At 38.3% G+C, this 25232-nt stretch overlaps 1 protein-coding gene across 5 annotated transcripts in view; it reads left to right on the forward strand.

Annotated features, from left to right (window-relative positions):
* The window catches only part of METTL15 (methyltransferase like 15), a 241667-nt gene that overhangs the window by 29201 nt on the left and 187234 nt on the right, over positions 1 to 25232 (forward strand). For 4 of the 5 annotated variants that reach the window (XM_029582352.1, XM_029582354.1, XM_029582357.1 and 1 more), the window contains one exon: positions 15398 to 15534. In XM_029582352.1, the coding sequence (XP_029438212.1) occupies positions 15398 to 15534 (137 nt within the window). Of the gene's footprint in view, positions 1 to 8876; positions 9028 to 15397; positions 15535 to 25232 lie in introns of all 5 variants that reach the window. The other variant, XM_029582355.1, reaches the window with a different exon arrangement.

The following is a 25232-nucleotide window of genomic DNA, read 5'->3' on the forward strand; positions in this document are numbered from 1 at the left end:
TGGTTGAAGATGCTGGTGGAGCACGCTTCTCCTCCTCTTTCTGGTGCAGCTTCAGGCTCTTCGTGGTGGCAATCAGCTGCACTCTTCCCTTCTTCCTCTTCATGCCAGTGTGGGTTTCTTGAGGCTGCGATCTTCTCTCTAGCAAGAGATCAGGTAGTGGGATTAGGCAGCAGCGCTCCTCTGAGGTGAGATGAGCCTGCTATGTTCCTTAGCAGTTGCATTTTGATTGCCTGCCTCCCGGCAGACCACCTGTGTTGGTCTCATGGACACCAGGTTGGAAACCACTGGTCTGATATTCAGTCTTGGAAGTATCTCTACAAAAATGTATAATTTTTTAGCATATCTACCATATATGTATTAGACCATTCACGAAGTTACAATTTTGACAATAGGACATATCTCTGGATTTGTTTTTATTACATTTTTTTTTTTCAGAACTTGAGTCCTGTGGTATTGAATATTGTATATTTATATTACATGCCAATTAAAAAAAAATACATAATACACTTATTGTTTTTCAAGTAGGACATTTGGTCAGGATCTAAATTCTAAACTGCTAGTTTTGCCCCATATTCTAAGCCATATCTATCGGCACAAGTTGTATCATTTCATTCATTAGCAAGCGTTCTACCTGTACAGATGTGTTTTTGTGAAAACCTGTGCTTATGAGTGGCAGTTTACAGTAGATTTTGCACAAGGAAAAAGTTGAGAAAATCATACCTTTTGTTTGCTGTTAGTTGTGGGGTTTTTTGGGTCTGGTTATGACAAGCAGCAGAAAAGATATAGGTTTATTAAAGTTGTATGCCAAAATTTGATACCTGGTTGCTGATATCCAAACCTGCTAAGTGGATTGCATCAAACCCTTCATGGTATACAAGTTTGTTGCAGGAGTTTGCAGCCTGGCTTACTGACTGAATCTTTTTGATATCATTTGTACTATAGGTATATGTATTGATAGTGTATGTACTCTCTTCTGAGTTGTCTATAGCCACTATACTACCTTTTGTCAAATGGAAAATCAAGTATTTCTCTTGTGTTTGAAGTTTTTTCCCCATAGGGATTTTCTTTCCTCTTCTGCACAAAATTGAGAATGATAGATATATAATCCTGAAGGCTGACTTCACAAATGTTAGGGGTTTTTTTCCCCTAACAAGGCAGTTTCCTTCTTTTTTTTTTTTTTTTTTTTTAATTTCCATCTCTGTTTGGAACCAAGGCTTGGATACGAAGCCACCAGCCTTTGTTAACGTGGGGATTTTCTCCCGATAATATAGCCTTCCTACAATATACCTGGTCTGGTCATTGCAGTGATTGATCTTGAGACTGTGTACCGGGTTTCCTTCTGGAACCCTGCACTCATGGGCCCTGAATATGGCTGCTAGATGTCACCCTTAAGCAATGAATGACTCCCTCGCTTTAGGGGATTTTTAACACTATTTTTTTTCTTTTTGCCTTTTGCCTTAAAAATACTCATCTAGAAAATCTAATGTGGTATCCATTTTCCAGTGGTTTAGTTGGTCATAACATTAAATAAACGTGCTGCTCTGTTATGTCTTGTCCGTACACTTCTAATGACTGAGCTTAGAGAATTTTCAGTCAAAAGTAGTTAAACCTCATTCTCTTGTAAATGGCTTCTAACTTAAATAATCATTTAAAAAGGCAATGTTGCAACAGCAATTATGTAAGGATGAGTAAGATTCAATTCAAATCAATTTCTAAATGATAGCTTGTACTGCTGTGTAGTTGAACTCAACTAGTTCAGGTCAGTGTTTTATCCATCATTTCAATGATTACAAGTATGCATTAAAAGACCAATTACACCTTTGTGAGCAAAGATGTTAATGTGCTGTGAACAAATGAAGGTTACAGAATTGCTATGAAGATTGACAGTAATTGTAGAGTGAGTGCTGGATAAACTCACTGCAAGTAAATTACAATTAATTTAGACAAATGGGATAATTGCAGTGCTAGTGAGAAATATTTGGAATAAACACAGCTTTTATGGCTGCGATAGAATCAAGGCATTATATACAGTACAAGTAAAGATACTAGAAAGTGTGAAAGAAATATTCTGAAAAAAACTTATTTAGATCTTAAAAAAATAAAATGTTTTTATTCTTCTGGGGAACAGGATTGTGGATTTTTATTTTGCTGATGGAAATTGTATTTAAATGTAAATTTTTGTTAAATATATTCAATACTCTAAATTTGGTATATTCTCTAAAATATGGCAAGTCTTAACCATTCCAGAAGAATTAAAATTGGAAATTCAGGGCTTTTACTTATAAGTGCCCCATAAAAAAAATTAATGTACACTCCTTGCTTTTGCCACTTTGCAGTTTATTAGCTCAGTAATGGAATCTGATGTGAAAATATGTAACAGTGTTGACATGTCAAGGAGCGTAGATATATATACCTGTGACGAAAACTGATACCAGATTATAGGGGAAGAATGAACAGTAACTGACCTGGGCAGCGTCTTGTCAGTATGACAAAGCAGCTAAGAGAGCGAATACTATACTTACAATGCATACAGCACATGCGTAGGAAAAAATTAGTAGTAATACTTCTTTGCAGATCTCTGAGATCCACCTTAAGTACTGTATCCAGATCTGGAGGACCACATCTACAAAAGGACTTTGGTAAGATGGAGGCAATTCAAAAGAGCTGCTGAAGTGATGCATGGCCTGTAGTACAAGCTATGCATAGAAGAACCTAAGCTAAACTTGTATTCTCCATTGATGAGCAGGCATGAATTAGCCATTATACGTGAGTGATGTCATCCGGTGCAGAGCAGACATGGATCCCATTCTCAGAGCTTCTGAGAAGATGTGCTTGAATGCCTTGAAGATGTGCCATGTACAGGAGATAATTTATTCAGTGACGAAATTCATGAGATGTTGGTTCTGATAAGAGCAACAATCCACTTTGCAATCACTATTGTCTGCAGTGGGGGACAAGCCAGTTCTCATCTGATGCCCGTATTGCTCCTACAAATGTCTAGTCTTCCAAAGATGTCATTCTGATTTTGTGTCATTGCTTTTCCTGTTTAACAGCAACAACTGCCCATCTGAGGGCCACAGAGAAAAGGCATCAGCCCAAAACTCAGCAGCAGATGTAGCCTAAGATGGGAATCTATTTTTGATGGCTTTAAACCCTGCATCCCCACCTCCTTCGATGGAGAGAATTCAGTCCTTCCTTCTGGAATGGCTCTGTATCACCAAGGGTCAGTGGGTTCCGAGAATTGTGGAGTATGGCTACTGCTTTTCCTTCTCTTTGGGCTTCAGTCTTCTGCTCTCACCCTTCTTAATCTGCCCAATTGCAACTGAAAGTGGAGTCGCTCCTTCAAAAGAAAGCGATTGAGCCTGTTCCTCTTCAGGAGTGTAGAAAGGGTTTCACTTCCAAATATTTCCTAATAGCCAAGAAGTCTGGGGAGGGGACAGAGGGGAGGGATTAAGATCTCTTCTGCACTTGTAGAGACTGAAGAAGTTGTTAGTGTGGGAAAGGTTCAAGATTAACTACCTCCAGATGAATTTGCCCCTTCATTCAACTGAGGGATTGCATGTCTGCTCTGGATTTGAAAGATATGCACATTTCCATTTACCATGCTCATCTGAAATTCCTCAGGTTTGTGGTGATAGATGCACTCTACCAATACAAGGTGCTCTGATTTGGCCTTTCTGTGGCCCCCAAATGTGTTCACAAACCACCTTGCTATAGTGGTGGCACAGCTTTGTAGTCAGCTGCATGTTCACTTACTTGGCCAGTTTATTTAAAAAATATGTAGCTCGCTAATCCAGAATGCTTAGTGGACAACATCTTTTGTATTTATACTGTATTCACACTTCATTTACTCTATCCCTTTTATATTTATTTTCTATATAATATTTATTACTGTATTACTATGTTTAATTGGTTATCTATTCTATTTGTTCCATCATTATTGTTATTGTTCTATTGTTACCTGTTTTATTGTTCAATTGTTCTATGTAAAACCCCCTACTCTTTTTGGGCATTTAAAAGTTGTATGTAAACCAGATTGATTTGTAGTTCCTACAAGAACTTCGGTCTATAAAAATTAAAAATAAATAAAATAAATAAACACATGGATCCATTCCCATCTGGAGTTCTGGAGTCTCTCAGGAAGATCATATGGCTCTTCTAGTCTTTGGGTCAAGCAGTTCTATTTCATAGCACTAGCCTAGCCATAACAAGTTTTGGTATTTTTGTACTTCTGCCAGTTTAGTTGCCAGTTCCTTTTAGAATGTCTGATTCCCATCACACAGGAGGGAGGCAGGCTCTATCTTTCAAACCTGCTATTGGTGGCTCTCACAGCCTGGCTGAATACGAAGAAATATCCTCCTTGCTCCTTCTGATTGAGGTGGAGGATATTCTGATTTTCTCCCAGGAGATCTTCAAACAGAAAATCTTACAGGTTCTGTTGGACGTGATTCTCTTCTTGGGGTAGGCCCAATCAGCTGGATCTCTTCTCCTGTGGCTCAAGAGACTTGCTTTTGCACTTATTCTGCCTCTTGTCTTTAGCACCAGTCAAAGTTCATCTTTGTGCCATTGCGGCATATCACCAACAGGTAGAAAGGGGCTCTATCCATCCCTTAGTATCGAAATTCATGAAAGGTCTGTGGAATTCCAAAACTGCGGTCAGTAGACCTCCAGTGCCATGGGACTCAGTGTAGTCCTAGCTCCATTCATGAAATCTCTTTTCAAACCTTTCGAGTTGGTGAACTTAAAAAAAAAAACTTTCCAGGAAAGAAATTATTTCTTTTGGCTGTCTCTTTGGCCCAAAGAGTAAGTGAAGTACAAATGTTTTGGTTTTACATTAACCATATCTGCAGTTTTTTCACAATAGTTTTGCTCTATAGATTGACTCCAAGTTCCTTCTGAAAGTGGTGTCTTATGTTTCACAATAATTAAGCTATTGTGATGCCTATCTTCTTTCCAAGTCTTTATGCGCACAAAGGAGAACGAGCTCTTCGTTACTTGGACTGCAAAAGAATCCTAGGGTATTACCTGAAGGGGATTCAACCACACAATCAAGCTTATCAACTATTCATGTCTTTTGATCCCAATTTAAAAATTGATTGGGAATGACAGTTACCAAATGAACTCTGTCCGGTTGGCTAGCTGTATCACATACTGTTATGCGCTAGCTAGCTTACAGATTGCAGACTGTCAAGGCTCATTAAGGAAGAGCTATGGTGACTTCTCCATTAACTCATTTTAGGGCTACTAACATTGAAATCATTTGCAAAGCCGCTACTTGGTTGTTGGTTCACACTTTTAAGTCCTTCTGTGCACTGCCCTATTAGTTTTGGGTATGCAGTTCTACACAGCCTGTTTACGCTGTAGTACACGCTCCACCTGTTGGGGCTGAGTTGTGTTTTAAGTGCTTAATGCAGTCTTCAGCTTAGGACTCCCCATGCACAATAGCTAATTCATCATTGCTTGTCAACAGAGAAAACATGTTTGCTTACCTGTAAGTAGGGCTGTCTTTAGAAAGATGAAACAGCCATGCCTGTATTCCTTCCTGGAGAATGGACTACTTTGCTAAAGCTTAAGCTCTGGACTAGCCTGAGGGGACTTACAAGGCAGCGATCAGTAAAGTGTTTACTGAGCTCAGAGGGTTGGGTCTATGTTGGTGCATGAATTTGCTCACGTGTAATGGCTAACTTATACTGTTTTCTGCAGAGAATCCTGTTTACAGGTAAGCAAACTTGCTTTCCCTAGAAGAAAAGAGGCTTTTAATATGGTAGTATTTTTGCATGAAATGAGAAGCTTAAGGACAAAAGATCATCTTGAGAAACTAAAAGGGAAAAATTCTGAAAAGGGATTGCAAACAAATTATTTTTTGCTGAGATGGGCACCTGGAATGGATTTCCAACAGAGGTGGTAGGAGCCAAATTCAATCATGCTTGACAGGGATGCAAAGGGCTCTTCGTGGCAGGGCAGAGGGGGGAGAAGGGATGAGACATGGGACAGACTACATTGTCTAGTAGTAATAGAGGCTAGACAAATGGTCAGGCTGGGTGATGCAGGTGGCCCTTATCTGCCAATGTCTTCTATTTTTCTTTACAAAACAATTTCTTCAGAGTACAAAAGCAATTTTAATTAAAAAGGTTTGTCAATTCAACTCCTTTGTACAATTAAATAATTTAAAATTATGCACCAATAGTACTTGCTTTGGTGAGTAGCTCTTTAAATGTGGATACTGAAATAATATTTAAATTCTTAACGCTGGGGATGATCATAAAATTATATTTGATAGTTAGGCATGTATTTATCCTTGGTTCATTAATTTTTATCTCTCTGTGATGATCACTGATTATGTCAGTGTTAGACACAGACACATTTCTTAATAAAACTATTCACAGTGAACCATGTTATCATATAAGCAGTAAGGCACAATGGGGGGTGGTGTTACTATCAGATAATCGTGGTCCTGGGATGTGAAAAGAAATATAGTCTTTTGCTTCAAATCCCCAATGCTTCGTTTGTTTCAGTAGAAACAGTGTCTAAAATTCCCTTAATAATACTAAGATAAGTGTTTGCGTTAGGCACAGAAAGCAGGTTTTTGTGTTTCAAAGAATACTAAAGAGCAGTTTCAGGTCATCTATTTTCCTGAGCTAAAGGAGCAGCCCCACATTACCTGCATGGGCACTGCCTGTAACAAGGGTGCTGGTATAGAGCTGGCCTGCTGACTGCCATAGGAGGGAGAGAGGGAGTGGTGGTAGTGGTGGTGGTAGTGTCATCAGACCTTGCCTCACACACTGATGACCCAGCAGAACCTGTAGACTGTGTGCGGACTGTGCAATGACACATTTCTGGTATGGCTTCTGGAGTTGGTCAACATTCATGTTGACTGGTGGCTTATGCAGGATACCAACAAGGGATTGCAACCCTATTGGCTAGGTGGGTCTGGGAGGTGAGAGCAAGAGGGAGAAAATAAAGGCAAGCTGTCTCTGGCTTCAGTCTCATCCACCTGCATCTTGATGTTCGCGACTGTTCTATATTCATATTTCTGGCTTCTCCATTAGGATGAGCATCAGTTGGTCAGCGTATTAGCAAGGCTGATTTTGTTTGCATACCTGCTATGTTAGTTAATGTATGCTTGATGTGACTCTGAAAGATTTAATTTTTTTTGCAGTTGGGACAGAGTTCCTGAGCCTGGTGAGGGTTGGGGGAGAGGAGTCTTGTCAAGCAGTATTATTTGTTGAAAGGCTCCTAATGAAGCAGCTGGGCTTGTTTGTCACCTGGCTTTCGGCTCTGCTAAGGCATCAGGTTGGGAGGACTGGCAACCTAGCTTGCATGGGCAGGCTGCATTTTTTAAGGCCTGGATCAAGGCTTCAGTACTGATAGAATCACGGTCTTGGTTGGGTCGGGCCCAGGGATTTCCTCTGTCCCTGGGTTCTGTGTGTTCATCTGTTAGTGAAGGGCCAACATAGGTTATATTGCCCTATCAGTGTTATCAATAAAGCTGTGGTCTTTATAATTTCTACTCGATTGTGTCGGGGGGGAGGGGGTGGTGAAAAGTATACAGGAGCTTGGACAGATTATGGTTATCCCAGTTATCTATGCTTTCATGTTGCTGTTAGCTGGTTGGAATACTTTGTCAGTACAGTAATTTTTGTAATATATAAATGCTTCACTTTTTTTTTATACAAAATACATTGCTCAGTAAAATTTCTCCTATTGTGAATGCCATATGAAAGATCCAGGTTTGATTTTAGATCCCTAGTTCTATTCACTTTAACTGTATTTGGAGATTGACAGTTGATTTCATTTTTTATGTATAGACCATCTTATGCGAATTAATGCCCCAATACAGTTTACAGCATTTAAAATAGAATCCAATAAGATATCAGTATAAGAATGCATTCACAGCCAGTTAGTGAGCCCCAGGTATTGGTATTTAAATCTACTAGTCAGACAGTGAGCCAGAAGGATCTGTAGTAGTAAACTCTGGCTAAAGCTCATTGATGCAATACCTACTACCATTACTACTATTACTACTTACTATTATTACTATTACTACCACCACTACTACTTCTACCTTTTAACATTCTCCAAGAACATGCAGGGATGTTAGTCCTCACTCATGGGAAACATCATCAGATTGAGCCCTTATGTGAAAGCTCCCATCGACCCATCGCAACACGGGAGTCCTGTTGGCCAGCCGCAACCGGGCTGCCATGCGTAGTGCACAGTTACAGGTAGGCTCTGGGCATGGGGCCGCGGGCCCACTTATATCTTGCATGGGAAAGACATTTGTCATAAAGGGATTTAATTTACTTATAGATTGCCTTTATATAGACAACCAAGAGGGAGAACAACCATAAAATACAATTCAATGAATAAAATTTGACAGATAAAAACAAAATAAACCATAACCCATGCTTACCCATAACAGCCCAACTAGTAGTAAACGATCCTAACATTCACTATGGGTTCTCTTTTCTTTAAATGAAAAACACATCATGTAGATAGATAAACCTACTAGATGACTATCTAATAATTAGCCAACCTCTCTGTATTAAGTTGAGAAAAATGGAGCCCCTGCTCCAACTTATTTTCAGCTAAAAGGGCTCACGTAGGAAGTTATGCTCCATCACTGCACCCATGCTCCTTGGTTCTTCCCACACAAGCAGGGAAGAACAAGTCTTTCAAAGCCGAAAAGGGTTCTTTGGAGCAATTCTGCAGTCCAAGATGAAAAACATACTATTAAAAAAAACCACTGCTATTCAAAAATAACATCCTTTATTATACAAACTTGCTTGCAGGTAAAAAATCACAATACTGTACATAAACTTTTTCTGTACATGCATGGTCAATAGAAATGAGTCTCTGCTGTTTTCCTCTGACAGCAACTCCATGGGACTCTTCCTTGCAAAGCAGCCTTCCCAGAAAAATAAATTTTCTTTAATACTCTGAAGAAATCATTCTCAGACAGAACAAGGAGTATGAGCTTAACTTCCCTCTTCAGTGGATCTTAGGAATCACTCTTGGACTCCCAAGGTAAGACTTCCCCATGTATTGCAGTGGGTTAATTAGAGTTGATGGGGGCGGTAAGGGACTTGGGAGTAGGAGGGATGTAGACGGGACAACACTATAGTTGTAGCTGCTAGAGTTAATCAATTGTAGATGCTTTACATCCTTCATGGGTTTTCAAATGCCCATAAAATTAGCTGTGTTGCAATAACTTTTACAGACAGGTCCTAGTTTTAGTCTCTTAAGCCGATTATGTGGTCTGAATTTCAGCCAATTACCATCTTTGAGGTTTCAAAAATTGCCAAAAATCAATTCCTCATCTATTTTTGATCCTGATCCATCATCTGTAATTAAGGCGGCTAAAGATGGCTTTTCTCCCTGGTTAGTCCAGATTATCAATACTTTTCTATCTGACGGCTCACTACCTCTGTCTTTGAAACACACAGCATCATTGGGTCCAGAGATACTGGGCAATATATGTCCATTTTCTAATGTGCCTTTTTTGTCTAGTTATTGAAGTAGCCGTGTTGACTCAATTTCAGAAACATTTAGAATGAGTTATATCTGTTGGACCCTTGCCAGTCTGGCTTCTGGGTTTACCATGAAACACAAACCCTTTTACCTATGGAAGAGCTCATCTGTGCCAGGGACCAGGGGAGTTTCTCCATACTGATTATGTTGGACTTTGCTTTGTCTTTCAATCTGATTATCAGATCCTTCTGGACAGGCTGGCAGACTTTGACATGGAGGGCATAGTCTATAATGGTTTTCATTGTTTACTGACTGGGTTCATCAAGTGGCTTCTGGGTCGTCAGATTCTGCCTCTTTCCCATGTGGGGGTCCCTCAAGGATATCTCATCTTCCTTGGTGTTCAGCAACCCCTGGGTGAATTAATCAGTAAATTCAGGGGTGACTTCCATATATTTTTTGATTATATTCAGCTTTATTTTGTACTAGGTATGAACTTTGACTACTTTTTAAAAAGCATCAATGCTTTCTTAGTATCTCTCTGGCATTGCACAGTAGAGAGCCACCTGAAGTTCAATCCAGACAAATCTGAAGCCTTCTTTATTAGAAATGTCAATCTGCAAGACAGATATTGTTGAATAGGGTTTTCCTCCCTCTTCAGAAGAAATTGCGGAACCTATTTGGACCTTAGTTTGAAGTTGCATTACAATAGTTCCTTTGAACTGCTTTCTGGCAGCCATGATTGGTGAAAAAGTTGAAGCCTTATTTTAAGTCTCCAGATTTGGCTATTCTTACACTCATGTGATGGCAAATCTGGACTGCTTCCTCCCTCCCCCCGTTTGTGGGGTTGCCTGTTAAGACTCCAGGGCAGTTGCAGTTTTGGTGACCCATGTCCTGGTTGGATGTAGTCCAAAAGAACATATCTCCCTTTATCTTGTCCTATTACTTGACTGCCATTTGGGAGTGTTGCCCTTTTCAGCATGGGCCATAGTTTTTGTAAGGATCATCTCCACTAGTATATTTCAGATTGCTCTTTGAGTTCGCAGGATGAAAAATATTGTCATCTCTTCATGGCATAGTGAGAGAGCTGCATCATCTAGAAATTGAGCTTTTAGCTGTGTTTTATTAAAGTTTTGGATTAATATTCCAAAGGTGATCAGACTCTCTAGATACTTCCTTTTTGGAAGTTTATTATAAACATAGCTTTTTATTTAGGCTTATGGCCATTAGGTTGAATGTTTAGTGTTTTTTTTTTTTATAATCATCGGTCTAAAAACCTCCAGCTGGTTTTTATTCAAATGTCAAAAAACTTTTAATCAGTCAAACTGTTTTTTTGTATTTTTCTAAATGAGATAGAACGGTCATTGTAAGATAAGTTCTTTTTTCTGATGAACCAGAAAAATCTCGCAAAAGCCGCCACCAACATTGGCCAATTTCACCAGTAGATTGCCTCAGGGTGGAAATCGAACTCTAAAAAGAACACAAATATGGCTGGATACAAAATTCACATTTTTATTTATTTAGTGTTTTTATATACCGGCATTCGCGAGAAAAGTTCACATCATGCTGGTTTACATTTAACAAGGGGTGTAAAATGAAAATAACATAGAACAGTAACAAGTGCAGAGAAACTCTGAAGTTACAATAAAACAGGGATGTTTAAACTGGGAGAAGGAGAAAAAGGCGAGAGGAATTTAACAGAAGAGCAATTATTTACAATCGATTACAGTGTACTAAGAATGTCTGACTGGTTGTCGGAGAATTAGGGATCAGTTGTCTGGAAAGGCTTGCTTGAACAAACCGTCTTAAGCCTTTTTCTGAAAGTTAGCAGACACTGTTCCTGTCGAAGATCTGGTGGGATGGAGTTCCATAGCAGTGGTCCTGCTGTAGAGAAGGCCCATTCTCTAAAGGTTATATGTTGAGCAGTTTTGATGTGTGGTACGTGTAGAGATTCTTTGTAAGCCTCTCTGATGGGTCTGGTGGAGGTATGTTTTCTGAATGGGATTTGTAGGTTGAGTTGGCACATGGTGATGGATGGCTTTGTAGACAGTGGTAATTGACTTATGTATGAATCTGTAGTGAATTGGCAACCAGTGTAGGTCTTTGAGGATGGGGAGATATGTGTTCTCTTCTCCTCGTGTTTGTCAATATTCTGGCTGCCGTGTTTTGGACCATCTGAAGAGGTTTGGTGTGAGACGAGGGGAGACCTAATAAGATAGTTACAGTAGTCTATCTTAGAGAAAATTATTGCTTTACGTTTTAAAGTACAAAAACAATATTCCATGTTCATTCACCAAAAATTAATGTTGAGATCCTCTCACTTCATTTACTTTTGCTGCCAATCCAAATCTTCTTCCGACAGGGAGCAATGCTCTCACCGCTTGCTTAATGGCAATCTTAAACGCTGGCGCATGTGCTTCATTTATATTATAACCAATCAAAAAATCAATCAATTGAATAATCAAACAGTGGGGCAAATGAAGCTGTCAAATCTTTAATTATTAATTGTTGATGTAATCATCTAAATCGCAAAGGCAACAGTGATGCAATCATTCAACTTATGCTCTAGAAAATTTGTTCTATCCATTAGTTATCAAATTGAGCCAAAGAAAGAAGATGTCAATGAAATCTATAGATATTAAAGGAGCCTAATGATCCATCCAATTGCTGGCAAAAGACGTTATTACATTTATTTAAAAAATGATGGTAATTGGAACTCTTTTTATTAAAGATACAATCTATAATGGACTAAAGTACTTTTGGCTCGACTGTCTTAAGTCAGAAAATCCAGTGTTCAAGTTGTAATAATTGTTTTTCTCCATCTCCCCCAGAATGTTACCTATTTGATCAATAGCAAAGCATGTCAAATTCTCAAAAACATGATTTATTTATTTATTTAAAAACTTTTCTATACCGTTGCTAAGTTAAATACCATCGCAATGGTTTACATGTAGGCACATATTTAATGAGGGTAAAAGCGTACTATAGTACATTCTAACAGGTGCCATTAAAGGTTCGGTTACAATATATCATTAGACATAGACATTTAGCGAAGTAGTTTATGACCAGTTGTACCAAGGTACTTACACGGATAGTTTTATCACATATAGTATTATAATTATGTTTGTTGTGGTGTAGAGTTCATAGACTAATCTATTGTAAAGTTAAACTCGAAACAGTGCTGTACCAGAGGTGCCTCCCTCTTCTTTGTTTTCAAACAGCTTTTGTGTTCGCACATCCGTGTTCTTAAAGTTCTGATGGTCTTACCGATGTATAGTCTGGGACAGGGACACCGGATTGCATAGACAATGTATTTTAAATCACAAGTAGTCAAGTGTCTTAATTTATAAATGCGTTTGTCATACAGATTACAAAATTCTTCCAGATCCAAAGTAATACAACAATGGAAAATTTATTGCATATAGAATGTCCACCCAGAGATGTATTATCTGTAAAATTAGACTTTCTTGCAAATTAGGTAGGAGGGCAGGGCATGAAAATTCCCTCATCTTTTGAATGTGTGTAAGCAGTTCTGATTTTAATATCCTTAAAACAATCGCGAACCTGTAAAATATTCAGATGTTTTTTTTTAAATTGTAACAACTTGTGGCATCTTCCTCGAGTATTTTGTAACAAACATCAGATGCTCTGTGTTACGTTCAGAACCTGCCCTCGACAAGAGTAGATCTCTATTGAAAAACCTTTCTCTTTTATATGCCTTTTTTACAATTTTAAAGGGATAGCCCCTTGCCAATAATTTACCCACTAAATTATTTGAATGTAATTTGAAATCAGAAATAGTGCAATTCCTACGAATCTGTAAAAATTGAGAAAAAGGCAAGCTGTTTTTTAAATGAAATGGATGATGACTGGAGTATTCCAAAAAAGTGTTCCTATCCATTTCCTTGGAAAACAAAGGCATACTGATATGTCCATCTTCATTCTTCTGTACTAGAACATCCAAAAAAGAAAACTGTCAAATAAAAATTTAATGAAAATTGAATCAATTCTTCGCAACTATTGATCCAGCGGGTAAATCTAAAGAGGTCCTCTTCGGTTCCTGACCACACAATGAACATGTCATCGATATACCTCTGACGAGTTATAATACCCCTGTATAGAGCAGAAACTTTGAAACAAACCAAAAAATAAAAAATTCTGCTACTAATGACTCATGTAGTGTATTGTGTAGGTGTGGTGGATGACCATCATATTTGTCTTGTCACTGGCTGTATCAATAAAGCCTATGATGACATTTAGACCTGGTATTTGTGGTGCAACAGGCAATGATAGTATAGCCTTTAAGCACTGAATCCAGATTAATCATCGGTCATTCCTCACCTCTATCTTTATGTTGGCATTGAAAATGCTTTTTGCTATAATGAACACAAGAGAGTGCACCAATCAACATTAAATGTGCACTTACCTGAATTCTGAAGTTGGTCCTTATTTTTTGATCGATATACCTCTTCCATAATCTAATGCACTCTCTGAATGGAGAACTATTTATCCATTCTTTTTCAAATTTTTCCATGTATAAAGCTGGCCAATGAAGGGGCCTTGGGACACCCATGGCAGTTCCTGAGATTTGTTGGTAAAAGGACCCTTCGAATACAAAATAATTCTGTTAATGCCATTCTTGTTAAATACATGATGAAATCAGTCGGTACAGTATGAGGTCGTAATCTTTTCTCTAACATTGATCTTATCACATATAATGAATCTTCTTGCGGGATAGAGGTATATAGAGACTTGATATCCATAGTTACCAAAAAATATGATTTAAAATCAACATACAAATCCTGTAAAATGTTAATGAAATGAGTCTTATCTTGTATATATGAATCCATCTCACAAATAGTTTGAGAAATGTGTCAACATAAATAGACAACCTTTCTAGAACAGAATCATTTGCCGAGATGATTGGACGTCCAGGGGGGGTCAGTGGCATTTTTATGTACCTTTGCAATGGTGTACAATGTAGGTATGCACGGATGTTTTATGTTTAGAAATCACATTTCCTTAGATGTTAAAAAAACAGATTGGATTGTTCTGTTGATGATTGCAAGGTTTTCACATTGTAGTCCACAGGTTGGGTTTGCATCTGAACATCTATATGTAGTTTTATCTGTAAGTTATTGAAAGAATTTTGCAGATTTGAGTTCTTTCACTAGCCCTTTCCTGGGTTTCTTTAAATTGTTTAGGCATTTTTCAGTAAGATGTACCTGTTTTTGTTTTTTTATATGCATGTATTTATTTATTTAAATTTCTATACCAGTATTTAGCGTAGCCGTCATATCGGTTTACATCATACATATAACAAAATTAAAACACATAAAACTACTATCACAAACAGTAAAAACAATGTTGCTAAAAATTTAACTTCCAATACATTTGTATAATAAAAGTCCTAAACAAGCAGATGCATAGTGCAGGACATTCAACAGACATTCTTACTTATCGTCCTTTCCAAAATGGTTTGTAATATTATGTTTGAAAAGCAGAATATAAAATAAAATGTTTAGTGATTTTAATATTGCACATCACATGTGGTGATCCAGCTAGTTTGGTCGGAAAGGTGATTTAGAAATGATTTTACATAAATCAAAAGAAATAAAATAAATATTCCGAACGAGACACTTTGTGGGGAAACACCAGCCAAAACTAATGCCTATTATTGGCCAAAATTTTAGACTTGACAAAACTTATCAGAACTAATCTTTTTCAAATGCCTTATAAATAGACAGCAAATCTCTACACATTTAATGTAGTGTGTTTGGGAAGAAAAGCTAAGGAGTATATTTGGTGTGCGTTCATGATGTAAGCAAACTTTTTGCATAATAAAATCTTTATAGAAGTTCAATAGAGGAAACAAACTAATATAAGATGGTATGTTAGATTATATAATAATTATTTTTTTGTATATCAGTGTATCCTAGATATGACTTTTGGAGCCGGAGGCCATACAAAATCTATCCTACAGCAAACTCCTGATGTTAAAATATATGCACTGGACAGAGACCCAACAGCATTCAAATTAGCTCAACAGCTTTCACAGTCATACCCGTAAGTACAATTTAAATTGGCAATCATGTCATACATCACCATTGTGTTTTGCATTAGTGTGTAAGGAAGAGTAGTTTTCTATTTTATGATCAGTTTTGTAAGAAATAGCATTTTTTCAGTTTCTTATCTAAATCTGAGACCACCCTGTTTTGTTTTGTCTTTTATAGTTCTGTAGAATGTTTTAATTCAATTAAACTGATTTTCCCAACTTGTGATCCCATTGAAGGTAATTTATATTTTCTCTATATATTTTGTTGAAACTCAAGTACTTTGGTCATGAAGCAAGTGGACATTTTCAGAAACTATGGCTGCAAGTACAAAAATCACTAGCAATCCTAGCAGCAAAGCAAAGATTCACATAGCGTAGTTTCTGGCAGACCTGGCAGTGTGGACAGGAATAACTGGGCAGACTGGCTGGGCCATTTCCATCATCCAGTATATTACTGCATTTTGAATGTCTTATGCTGTGTCATCTGCCTTTGTTCCTTTTTTTTTTTTTACTGTTCTGGAAAAAGCTTCTCTGTGGATATCTGCCCTCCAGTTTGAATCCCGTTCCTACCCTTTTTCTTTGTTCTGCTGCATTTTTACAATTATGTTCAATTTTATATTGAGTTTTTGAAGTTTTTCTCCTATTTCTCAGCTGTTCTGGCAACTGTGATGCCAAACCTGGCAAGATTAACTTGAGGTGTAGGTTTAGATTCACAGTCTCTCGGTTCTTAACTGATATTCTATAAATTTATCTTGATGTAAAAATGGGCGCTTGATTGTAGATTCATGTATAGCCCAAAAGGTTGACTAGTTTGTACAACCTGAAACAAATCAGTCAGTGAGTCAGCAAATACCTCAAAGTAAGCTTTTAACTGTAGCTATTCTCTTTTATACTTCTTTCCACCAATAATTCTGATGGTATAACACTAGAACAGGCAACTTTTTTTTTTTTTTTTTTTTTAACACCCTAGATCAGCTTGTTGGTACATTGTTGTGCCACTATATTGTAGGCTCTTACTAGCGAAATAATTTTTTTTTATGGTGAACGAATTGATGCTCTGTCAGACACAGTTGTCAGAGTGCAGATAGAAATCAAAGCACCTCAAAAGATGAATCGGGATAAGTGGAAATTGAGAAAATATACAAGCACAAGAATTTACTGCTGGCTGTTCTAGGATTCACAATTTGTGGTGCATACATTTATGCCACTATTTTATTAGACTCTATCAGTGGGAAAAAAACCCACATTTTGTTTTGTGAACGAATTGATGCTCTATTAGACAAGTGTAGAGTGCAGCTAGAAGTTAAATCACCTTAAAGGATGAATCGGGCTGAGAAGAAATTGAGAACATCAACCTGCGGCATGTGTTTGTACCTGTGGTTTTAGGGTTTATTTCATGTGGACCAAAAACGGGAAGAAGGGGGGGGGTAAACTTTTCAGGAATCAAAAGTGAAGAAACTTCACAATTTTAACCCGCTGTGATCATGTTTTTATGCCGCTATATAGTAGGCTCTATCAGTAAAAGAAAACATCTTTTTGATGAATGAATTGATGTTCTGTTAGACACAAGTACACCAAATAATAAACTACCAAAATAATCAAGTGAGGAAAAGAGACCTTCATAAAAACATAGCAAAGCAGATAAATGAAAGCATTGAAACTTTACTTGATAGTCACTTTGTATGCTCTTTTGCTATGATCAATTTTTAATCATAGATCACAGTTTTATTGTCCACTTTTTTATTTTTTAAGAATTTAATAATCCAAGTGCAACCCATATCCAAGATGGCTCAACTGGCGAGACGTGCTTGAGGCTGGTTCTATCGGGTGTCCGATTTTTTTCTAAAAATGCCTCACTCTGGTAGGAAGCAAAGGGTTAGAGAGCATGAGTCTTTGCCTTTTTCTCCAATATCAAGCATGATGGACGTCCATGTGCAGTGGGGATCCTTGACTCCGGGAGTTTGTTTGTTTGGAGAGTGTCCGGGAGGAAGTTGTACCTGGCACCCTCTCAGAAAAATCTACATTTCTGTCCTTGGAGGAATGGATTGCCCTGGCCAATCCTGCCGAGGCAAGATCATCTGACTTGTTGTAGGGACTGGTGTCATGTGGAGATCACGAGTACGCCGAAACCCGTGTTGAGGTTGCGAGTCCCACGGGACCTGCCTTGTGACACTCTTGATGTTGCTGGGGGCATGGCTGGAAGCACTGCTTCTTTGCAATATGGAGGAGAAGTCCTGGAGTTACCTTCCTTTCAGATGGTAAGACCTGCTTCGATTATCCTTGATGTTATTTGAGAAGCGATTCAAATCTTAAACACTAACATTACTAACCAGATAAAACCTTTTGTTAGTTCTTTGATGTCTTTAGATAAACGATTGAAAATTGTTGAGAATGGGATTTCTAGTAACAAAAATGTTTGTGAGATTCTTAAAAAATGTAGGCAATTTAAAAGAAATTAAACATTCTATGCTAAAAGAAAATATTGGGGTAAATAATAAGATGGAATTATTGGGAAATCAAGTTTGTGCAAGGAACCTCTGTCTTACTAATTTCCCAAAAGATCCCCTAATTTCTACTAAAGATATATGGAAGAGATATCTGACTGAGATTCTTAAGATTCCTGAGCAAACGCTTTCTCTTGTTTTAAAAGTTCATTATATTCCACCATTTTGGAAAAAAAAAACGTACCAAAGACCAACAAGGATTTCAGGTTCTTATTACTACTGATTCACAGTTGGATCTTACCAATGACTTGGAAACTACTCAGAAGGATTTGGTTAACCCTGCAGCACTTATTGTTTCCTTTCTCTTGGAGTCCGATAGAGAATGGATTCTCAAGATATTTTTCCATCATAGTCTGGAAACTTTTCTGGACTTGAAAGTTCGTGTTTTTCCGGACTTAGCTAAACAGATTCAAAGGAAGAGGAAGCAGTTATGGTTATTAAGACCTATGATATTAGAATTGGGTGCTTTAGTTTTTCTTAAGTTTCCTTGTAAATGTGTTAAGTATCAAAGTGCTTCATATATATTTTTTCTGCATTGTAGAATCCTTCAAGATTTATGTACTGCTTTCTTTTTAATTATTTTAATTTTATTAATAATTTTATTATTTATATTTATATAGCTGTTATTTTATTTGTTCTTATAACAATTATGTGAACCGTTGTGGTGATCCCCCAAATGACTGTATAGAAAATCAATAAATAAAGTCTAATATAGTTCCTGCTCCTCAAATCTAACTTCTGAGGAATGAGGAAGCATTCTAAGTTCACCCAGATGGCAGCAAGGAATTCACCAGGAGTAGATACTGTATAGTTTGAACTGGAATAGATTGTAAAAGAATAGATGAGATGAAGATAAAAATAGCTACCCAGCCTTTATTGGGCCTATTTATGTAAGGTTTCCTGTAAGTCTCCCATGAAAAGATGATTTTAGCAGGTTGCTAAAAATATCCTTAGAGTCAATCTCTTGTGATCTCAGTTGTTTGTCCTGATGGTCGTCATTTCAGCATGCCGAGCTCCATGACCTTCAGGCATTGGCCTCTCCTATTGAGACTACAAATTGTGGTGGTGATTTGCATCAATTATAATTGTTTTGGATGTGAGTGAACTGGTAATTGAATCGAGACCAACAACTTATTTTACCTAGGCCACCAAAAAACTTTCAAATGGTTTACTTACCACTGACCTGAGTCAATAAATAAAAGGCATTTGTATCCTTGTGGCAATCCACTGCCACCGTTGAAATAAACATTTACATATTAGTTTTGATACTCTCTTCCACTCAGAAATGTGATCATTTAGCTTCTTTCCCTTTCTCTGTTTTAAGGCTGCTTTTTACAGTCTGTACAAATCTTCATTTATGTGGGCAGAATTGGGCAAAATACCAGTCTGTGACATATGTGAAGCAGTCTTTTACTATGCAAGACATTTAGGAACTATTATAGCTCTTACTTGCCCACTCTGTTTTCCCAGCTGTTATGAGAAATGCTTTCATTAGCACTCCACATTCTATTGGAGTAGTCCCTATTTTTATGTGACTGCCTCCCACCTAAAGAAATGCTTTGCTTGGTACATCAGTTGAAGCCAAGAGAGAAGAGGGGGGGGGGACTGGAAACTTGAGTTATTGGTCATTATGAGAGTCTTCTCTTATTTAAATCAGAGTATCCTTTGCATACAGTTTTTCCTTTATCCTTAAGTTTATTTCTTTCCTTCATGTTCTTCTTGTCTCATATCTTTCATAAGTAGGTAAGTGAAGAAAGGCAGACTCATGAGCACATGCTTGTAATTGTGTACAGTAGGAACATTTTGGCACAAATAAGGACACATTGTGCTTATAAATTCCACAATTTTATTTTATTTACTTTTTGTTTTTTACTTGCGGTTTTCTTCTTGGCAAATGTATTTGCTGAGGCTGCAAGCTGTCTTCCATCTGTGAGCGGGCAGGGTAGAAATAAAGATAGAACAGCAAGGGGAGGTGGTGTGATTTTATCTTAGAGAAAAATTGGAAAATATGGACATAGAATGTGATGGTATATAATTGCAAGGCCCATCAGTCTGCCCATTTTCTCCTTTTAGTTTAATTTAATTTAATGAAACCTCTTTCTTTACAGGTAATCGGGCTCTTGCACAATTAAAATAGTAAATAATTAGTGCAAGACTACTTCTAAAAAAAAAAAAAAAAAAAAAAAAAAAAAAGTAAAATAAAGACATGACTTAAAATATAAAATGACAAAATAAAACAAACCGATATTGGGTATAAGCAATATCTAAAATCATGATAAAGGTTAAAACAAAATCATCTGCTATTTGAGTTTAAACAGAAACTGACCAAAAAGACTAAACTATGTCTCTTAACTCCTGGAGAAGAGCCAGATTTTGAGACCATTTCTGAATGGTCTCAAAATGGTGACAAGGGCAAATCATTCCACAGACTGGGTGTTAACTAAGAAAACCACATTCCATCTTTATGTTCAAGACAGATTTATTTAGGTGAAGGAAGCTTAAGTACTAGTTCTGTGAGGAATGTAGTGTTCTAGTTGTTTGATAAAGCGCAAGCAAGTTTGCAAGATAGGATGGAGTTCCCATTGCAGTGCTTTGAAGGTGAGGCATCCTATTTTGAATTGGACCCAACAGGAAATGGGAGTCGACAAATTCTTGCAAAAGAGACAACATAGTTAAACTTGTTCTTGTCAAAAAATCAGTTTTGCTGCACTGTTTTGATAAGTTTGAGTAGCAGCCTGGAAGAAAGACTATAGTACAATTAATTGCAATAATCTAATCAACAGAGCAAGAGAGTATATGAGAGATTTGAGATCATGAACTTCATGAAAAGGTCTGATATGTCTAAGTCTTAAAAAAAATAAAATGAGTGCTGGACTAGATTAGAGACTTGATGGGAGATGTCGAGAGGAGCCTTTCCTAACTCCCAGAATGGTTATGCAGTTATTTAACTGAATGGTAGAACTGGCTATTAAAACAGGAAGAAAGGATTTTGGGTCCAAATTTCTAATGAACCAAGTGGCTTCTGACTTTCCTGTATTAACCTTCAGTTTAAATGAGTTTAGCCAATAAACGGTTTGATTAAACAGAGGACTTCACATCAAAACTAGCAACCATCTGGATGTCAACCTCGTAAAAATAAGAACTGAAACCAAGGCTCTGGATAAAGGTGGCAAGAAATGACAAATATTAAGAATCTGTGAGAACACAGAGCCTTGGATTACCTTCCACATTGCTCAACTATTGACCCAGATCAGTCTTGCCTGTCGCAGGTTCATCTGGAAGTGCAGCCACTCCTCCAGCAACAAGCGCCAGAGCCAGTACCATTGTCCCAACATGGACATGGCTTCTACTCCTGATATTTCCTCATCCCCAAGAAATCTGGTGGGTTGAGACCTATTCTGGATTTGAGATTCCTGTACATCTACACTGAGAGAAATTCAAAATGAATTCCCTCAGCACTATTCTCCCCTATATGCAGAAGGGAGAATGGATGTGCTCTCTTGATCTGAAGAAGCATAGGCTAATATACCTATCCATCCTTACCACTGGTACTACCATCATTTCAAGGTGGATTCTTCCCATTATTAATGTAAAATACCCCGATTTGGCCTGTCGGAAGCTCTGAGTTTTAACCAAATGTCTGAGTAATCAGTCCAGTACCTGGATGACTGGCTAGTCACAACAACCTCTTGGGACTGCTGTCCTTGTACAAAACAATCTGTTTTCAGGAATATGGGTTTCTGTTCAATTTTGACAAGTTGAATGTAGTTCTAACTCAATGGATAAAATTCACTGGTGCATGAATAGTTTCACTACAAACAAAAATGCATTTTTACTATCCGATCAAGCAAGCATTATGAGTTCACTAATTTTCAAGCTGCTCATCTCTTAGCATTCGATAGCCAGACAGATTTTCATTGCCATAGGTCATATGGCAATGGCTGTAAATGTGGTCCCACTAACCTATTTTCACATTTGTTGCCTGCAGTAAGGTCTGCGCAGTCAATGGGATTAACTAACTCAAGCTCTGTCAAAATAGTACACGTTTCAGAAGATACAAAATGGGAAATGTGCTGGTGGTTAAATTCCCTCCCCACCCCACCACCAGGGCTTCAGGATGGAGCTCCATTCGTGCTCTTACCCAAGCGACGAGCCCTTCAAAGAACTGGTAGCGCACCCATACAGAATCCTTTTGGACCCAGGGCACTTGGTCTCTCAAGGAAAGCCACTATCTGATCAATCTACTAGAACTAAAAGCAATCAGATATGCTCTGACAATGCTTAAACATCATCTTCAAGGAAAGAACATCTTGATTCAAACAGACAACCAAGTCCTCTGCTAGGAATCAAAGATTTGGCAATGGGCAATAAGGAATTGAGCTGTTCTACAGGCCACTTATATTCCAGGAATATCCAACATGCTGGCGGATCATCTCAGTAGGGTAATTGGCCCACACAAGTGGTTTCTACAGTGTTCGACAAGTTGTTCAACTTATTGGGTCTACTGTCTGTTGAACTATTTGCATCAGAGCAGAACAGAAAGCTCTACCAATTTTGCTCAGTTCTACCCAGCAATCCCAGAGTAGCTCAAGACACTTACTTGCTTGATTTGGGGAACAAGCCTTATGCATGCTTTTCCACTGATATCATTGATCGCCAAAACAGTACAGAAGCTGCTGCAAGATCTCTCCTGCTTGATCCTCATAGCTTCAGTGTAGCCCAGGCAAATATGGTTTGCTTATCTGGTATAACTCTCTACCAGTCCCCAGGTACATATGGGAGCAGACTCTTCTTTGCTAATTCAAGACTAAGGAATGCTGTATCATCTGGACTTTCCATCTCTCAACCTGATGAAATGGATGTGGAATGCTCAATCGCAGCTTTTTCTTTGACAAACACTGAAGAAGATTTGATTTTGGCTTGGAAACTTTCAGCTAGGAAAAACTATTCTTTCAAGAGGAATTCGGATGGAGACATTCTTAGGGGTAGGGAAGCATGAGGATTTTTTTTCAATTCTATACAGTATTTTTTTTTCGTTGATAAGCAGACTGAATTAGCCATTGCATGTGGCTGATGTCTGGCAATACTAAACAGACTTCTCTCCAAGCTGAAAAGCCTTTAGCTTTTCTAAGCATGTCCTATACAGGCATTGCCTTGTGAGCTGCCTCAGTCATTTTTTGTCCAAGCTTAGTGTCTCCTCTTATTTTTTCCTTTAAAGCAGAAGTTATGGTCAGAAACCATTTTCTGCCTTACCTTGCTGCTTCTACAGCCACAAAGCATCACTTTTAAGTGCTATAAAAAAATGTTGGGTTAGAAGAAAAAAAATCTACTACGGTGACTGATTTTAAGAGCTACCCGTGTAGAAAACCCATGTCCCTCATAGACAGCCACAGTCTGTGCTGTTGCTGTCTGGGGCCTGATCACAACCAGAAAAATTGTGAAGCCTAAGGACGGATGTCCCTATGCTCACAGCATTCTAGGGTCTTGCGCATGGAAAAGCTGCATACATCTCTCCAGAGTCGCAGTAGGTTTTCCTCCCATAGTTGGTGTTCAGCATTATCTGCCTCCTCGGGGAAAAGGCTTGAGTAGTTGTTTGAAAACTCAGCCATTCACGCAGGCTGACACCACAGGGCAGAGTTCAGCTGCCTGCTCAATTTTGAAGCAGAAGTAGCATACTTCCCTGGAGCCATCTCAACCTGAATCAAAGAAATAAAAGCATTTTAGGCAATGTGCATTGGTACTGGCAACGCATGGAGTGCCACACGGCATTTCTCATTTGAAACATGGTGCATCAAAGCATCAGAAGATAAATGCATGTACACTCCTGCTTCACGATGCATCAATGCACCCAGCACAGAGTGCCCTAACATGCACTGATGCACGGCACATCCAGGAGCCTGAGACCTGCTATACAGATGCACAGCACTTTTGACAATGCAGTGATGCTTTCCCGGCACAATGCATTGGTGCATCAGATGCAAGTTATGCACTCAGTGCATATTTCATTCTATGACATACCTGAGCAATCCTTATACCTGCTGATTCACTCTGTGCCGTCGTCAACATAGAAACATGCTCTGAAGGACTGAAGGTCCTCTAAAACATCCAAGCATTCAACTCATTTAGGCCATATTGTATAGCTTTCATATTTGCTTGACTGTGCGCATAATGCCTCTGTGCGCATAATGCCTCTGTATCGCTCCATGGTGAGACCGCACCTTGAATACTGTGTACAATTCTGGTCGCCGCATCTCAAAAAAGATATAATTGCGATGGAGAAGGTACAGAGAAGGGCTACCAAAATGATAAGGGGAATGGAACAACTCCCCTATGAGGAAAGACTAAAGAGGTTAGGACTTTTCAGCTTGGAGAAGAGACGACTGAGGGGGGATATGATAGAGGTGTTTAAAATCATGAGAGGTCTAGAACGGGTAGATGTGAATCGGTTATTTACTCTTTCGGATAGTAGAAAGACTAGGGGACACTCCATGAAGTTAGCATGGGGCACATTTAAAACTAATCGGAGAAAGTTCTTTTTTACTCAACGCACAATTAAACTCTGGAATTTGTTGCCAGAGAATGTGGTTCGTGCAGTTAGTATAGCTGTGTTTAAAAAAAGGATTGGATAAGTTCTTGGAGGAGAAGTCCATTACCTGCTATTAAGTTCACTTAGAGAATAGCCACTGCCATTAGCAATGGTTACATGGAATAGACTTAGTTTTTGGGTACTTGCCAGGTTCTTATGGCCTGGATTGGCCACTGTTGGAAACAGGATGCTGGGCTTGATGGACCCTTGGTCTGACCCAGTATGGCATTTTCTTATGTTCTTACTCTTCGTCCTGGGTCCTCTACCCAGTTGATACTACTCCTGATTAATGGAGAAGCCATGTATAAAAAGATCCCAGTGCTAATTGATTTAATAAAACCAAGGTCTCCAGATATATTTACCTTACTGAGTACTGGCTTTTACCTTTTGATGCTGTCCTTTAGAATTAACTCTGGTTTCCTGACTAAGTGGTATTTTCCAAACTTCAGGTGTGATTGGGGAGGGGGGGTCTATTGATCGTGAGTAAAACCTCACTTCAATTCTCACTACTTCAGCTTGATGATAGTTCGTTCATCCTTAGAATTAATGTATTTGACTTCACGATTAAATTGGTGTCTTTTCCTAGTCTATACTCCCCCAGGTTGTTTAGTAACCAACC

This window comes from Rhinatrema bivittatum, chromosome 17 (genome assembly GCF_901001135.1).
Source record: "Rhinatrema bivittatum chromosome 17, aRhiBiv1.1, whole genome shotgun sequence".
In the NCBI taxonomy this organism is placed as follows: domain Eukaryota; kingdom Metazoa; phylum Chordata; class Amphibia; order Gymnophiona; family Rhinatrematidae; genus Rhinatrema; species Rhinatrema bivittatum.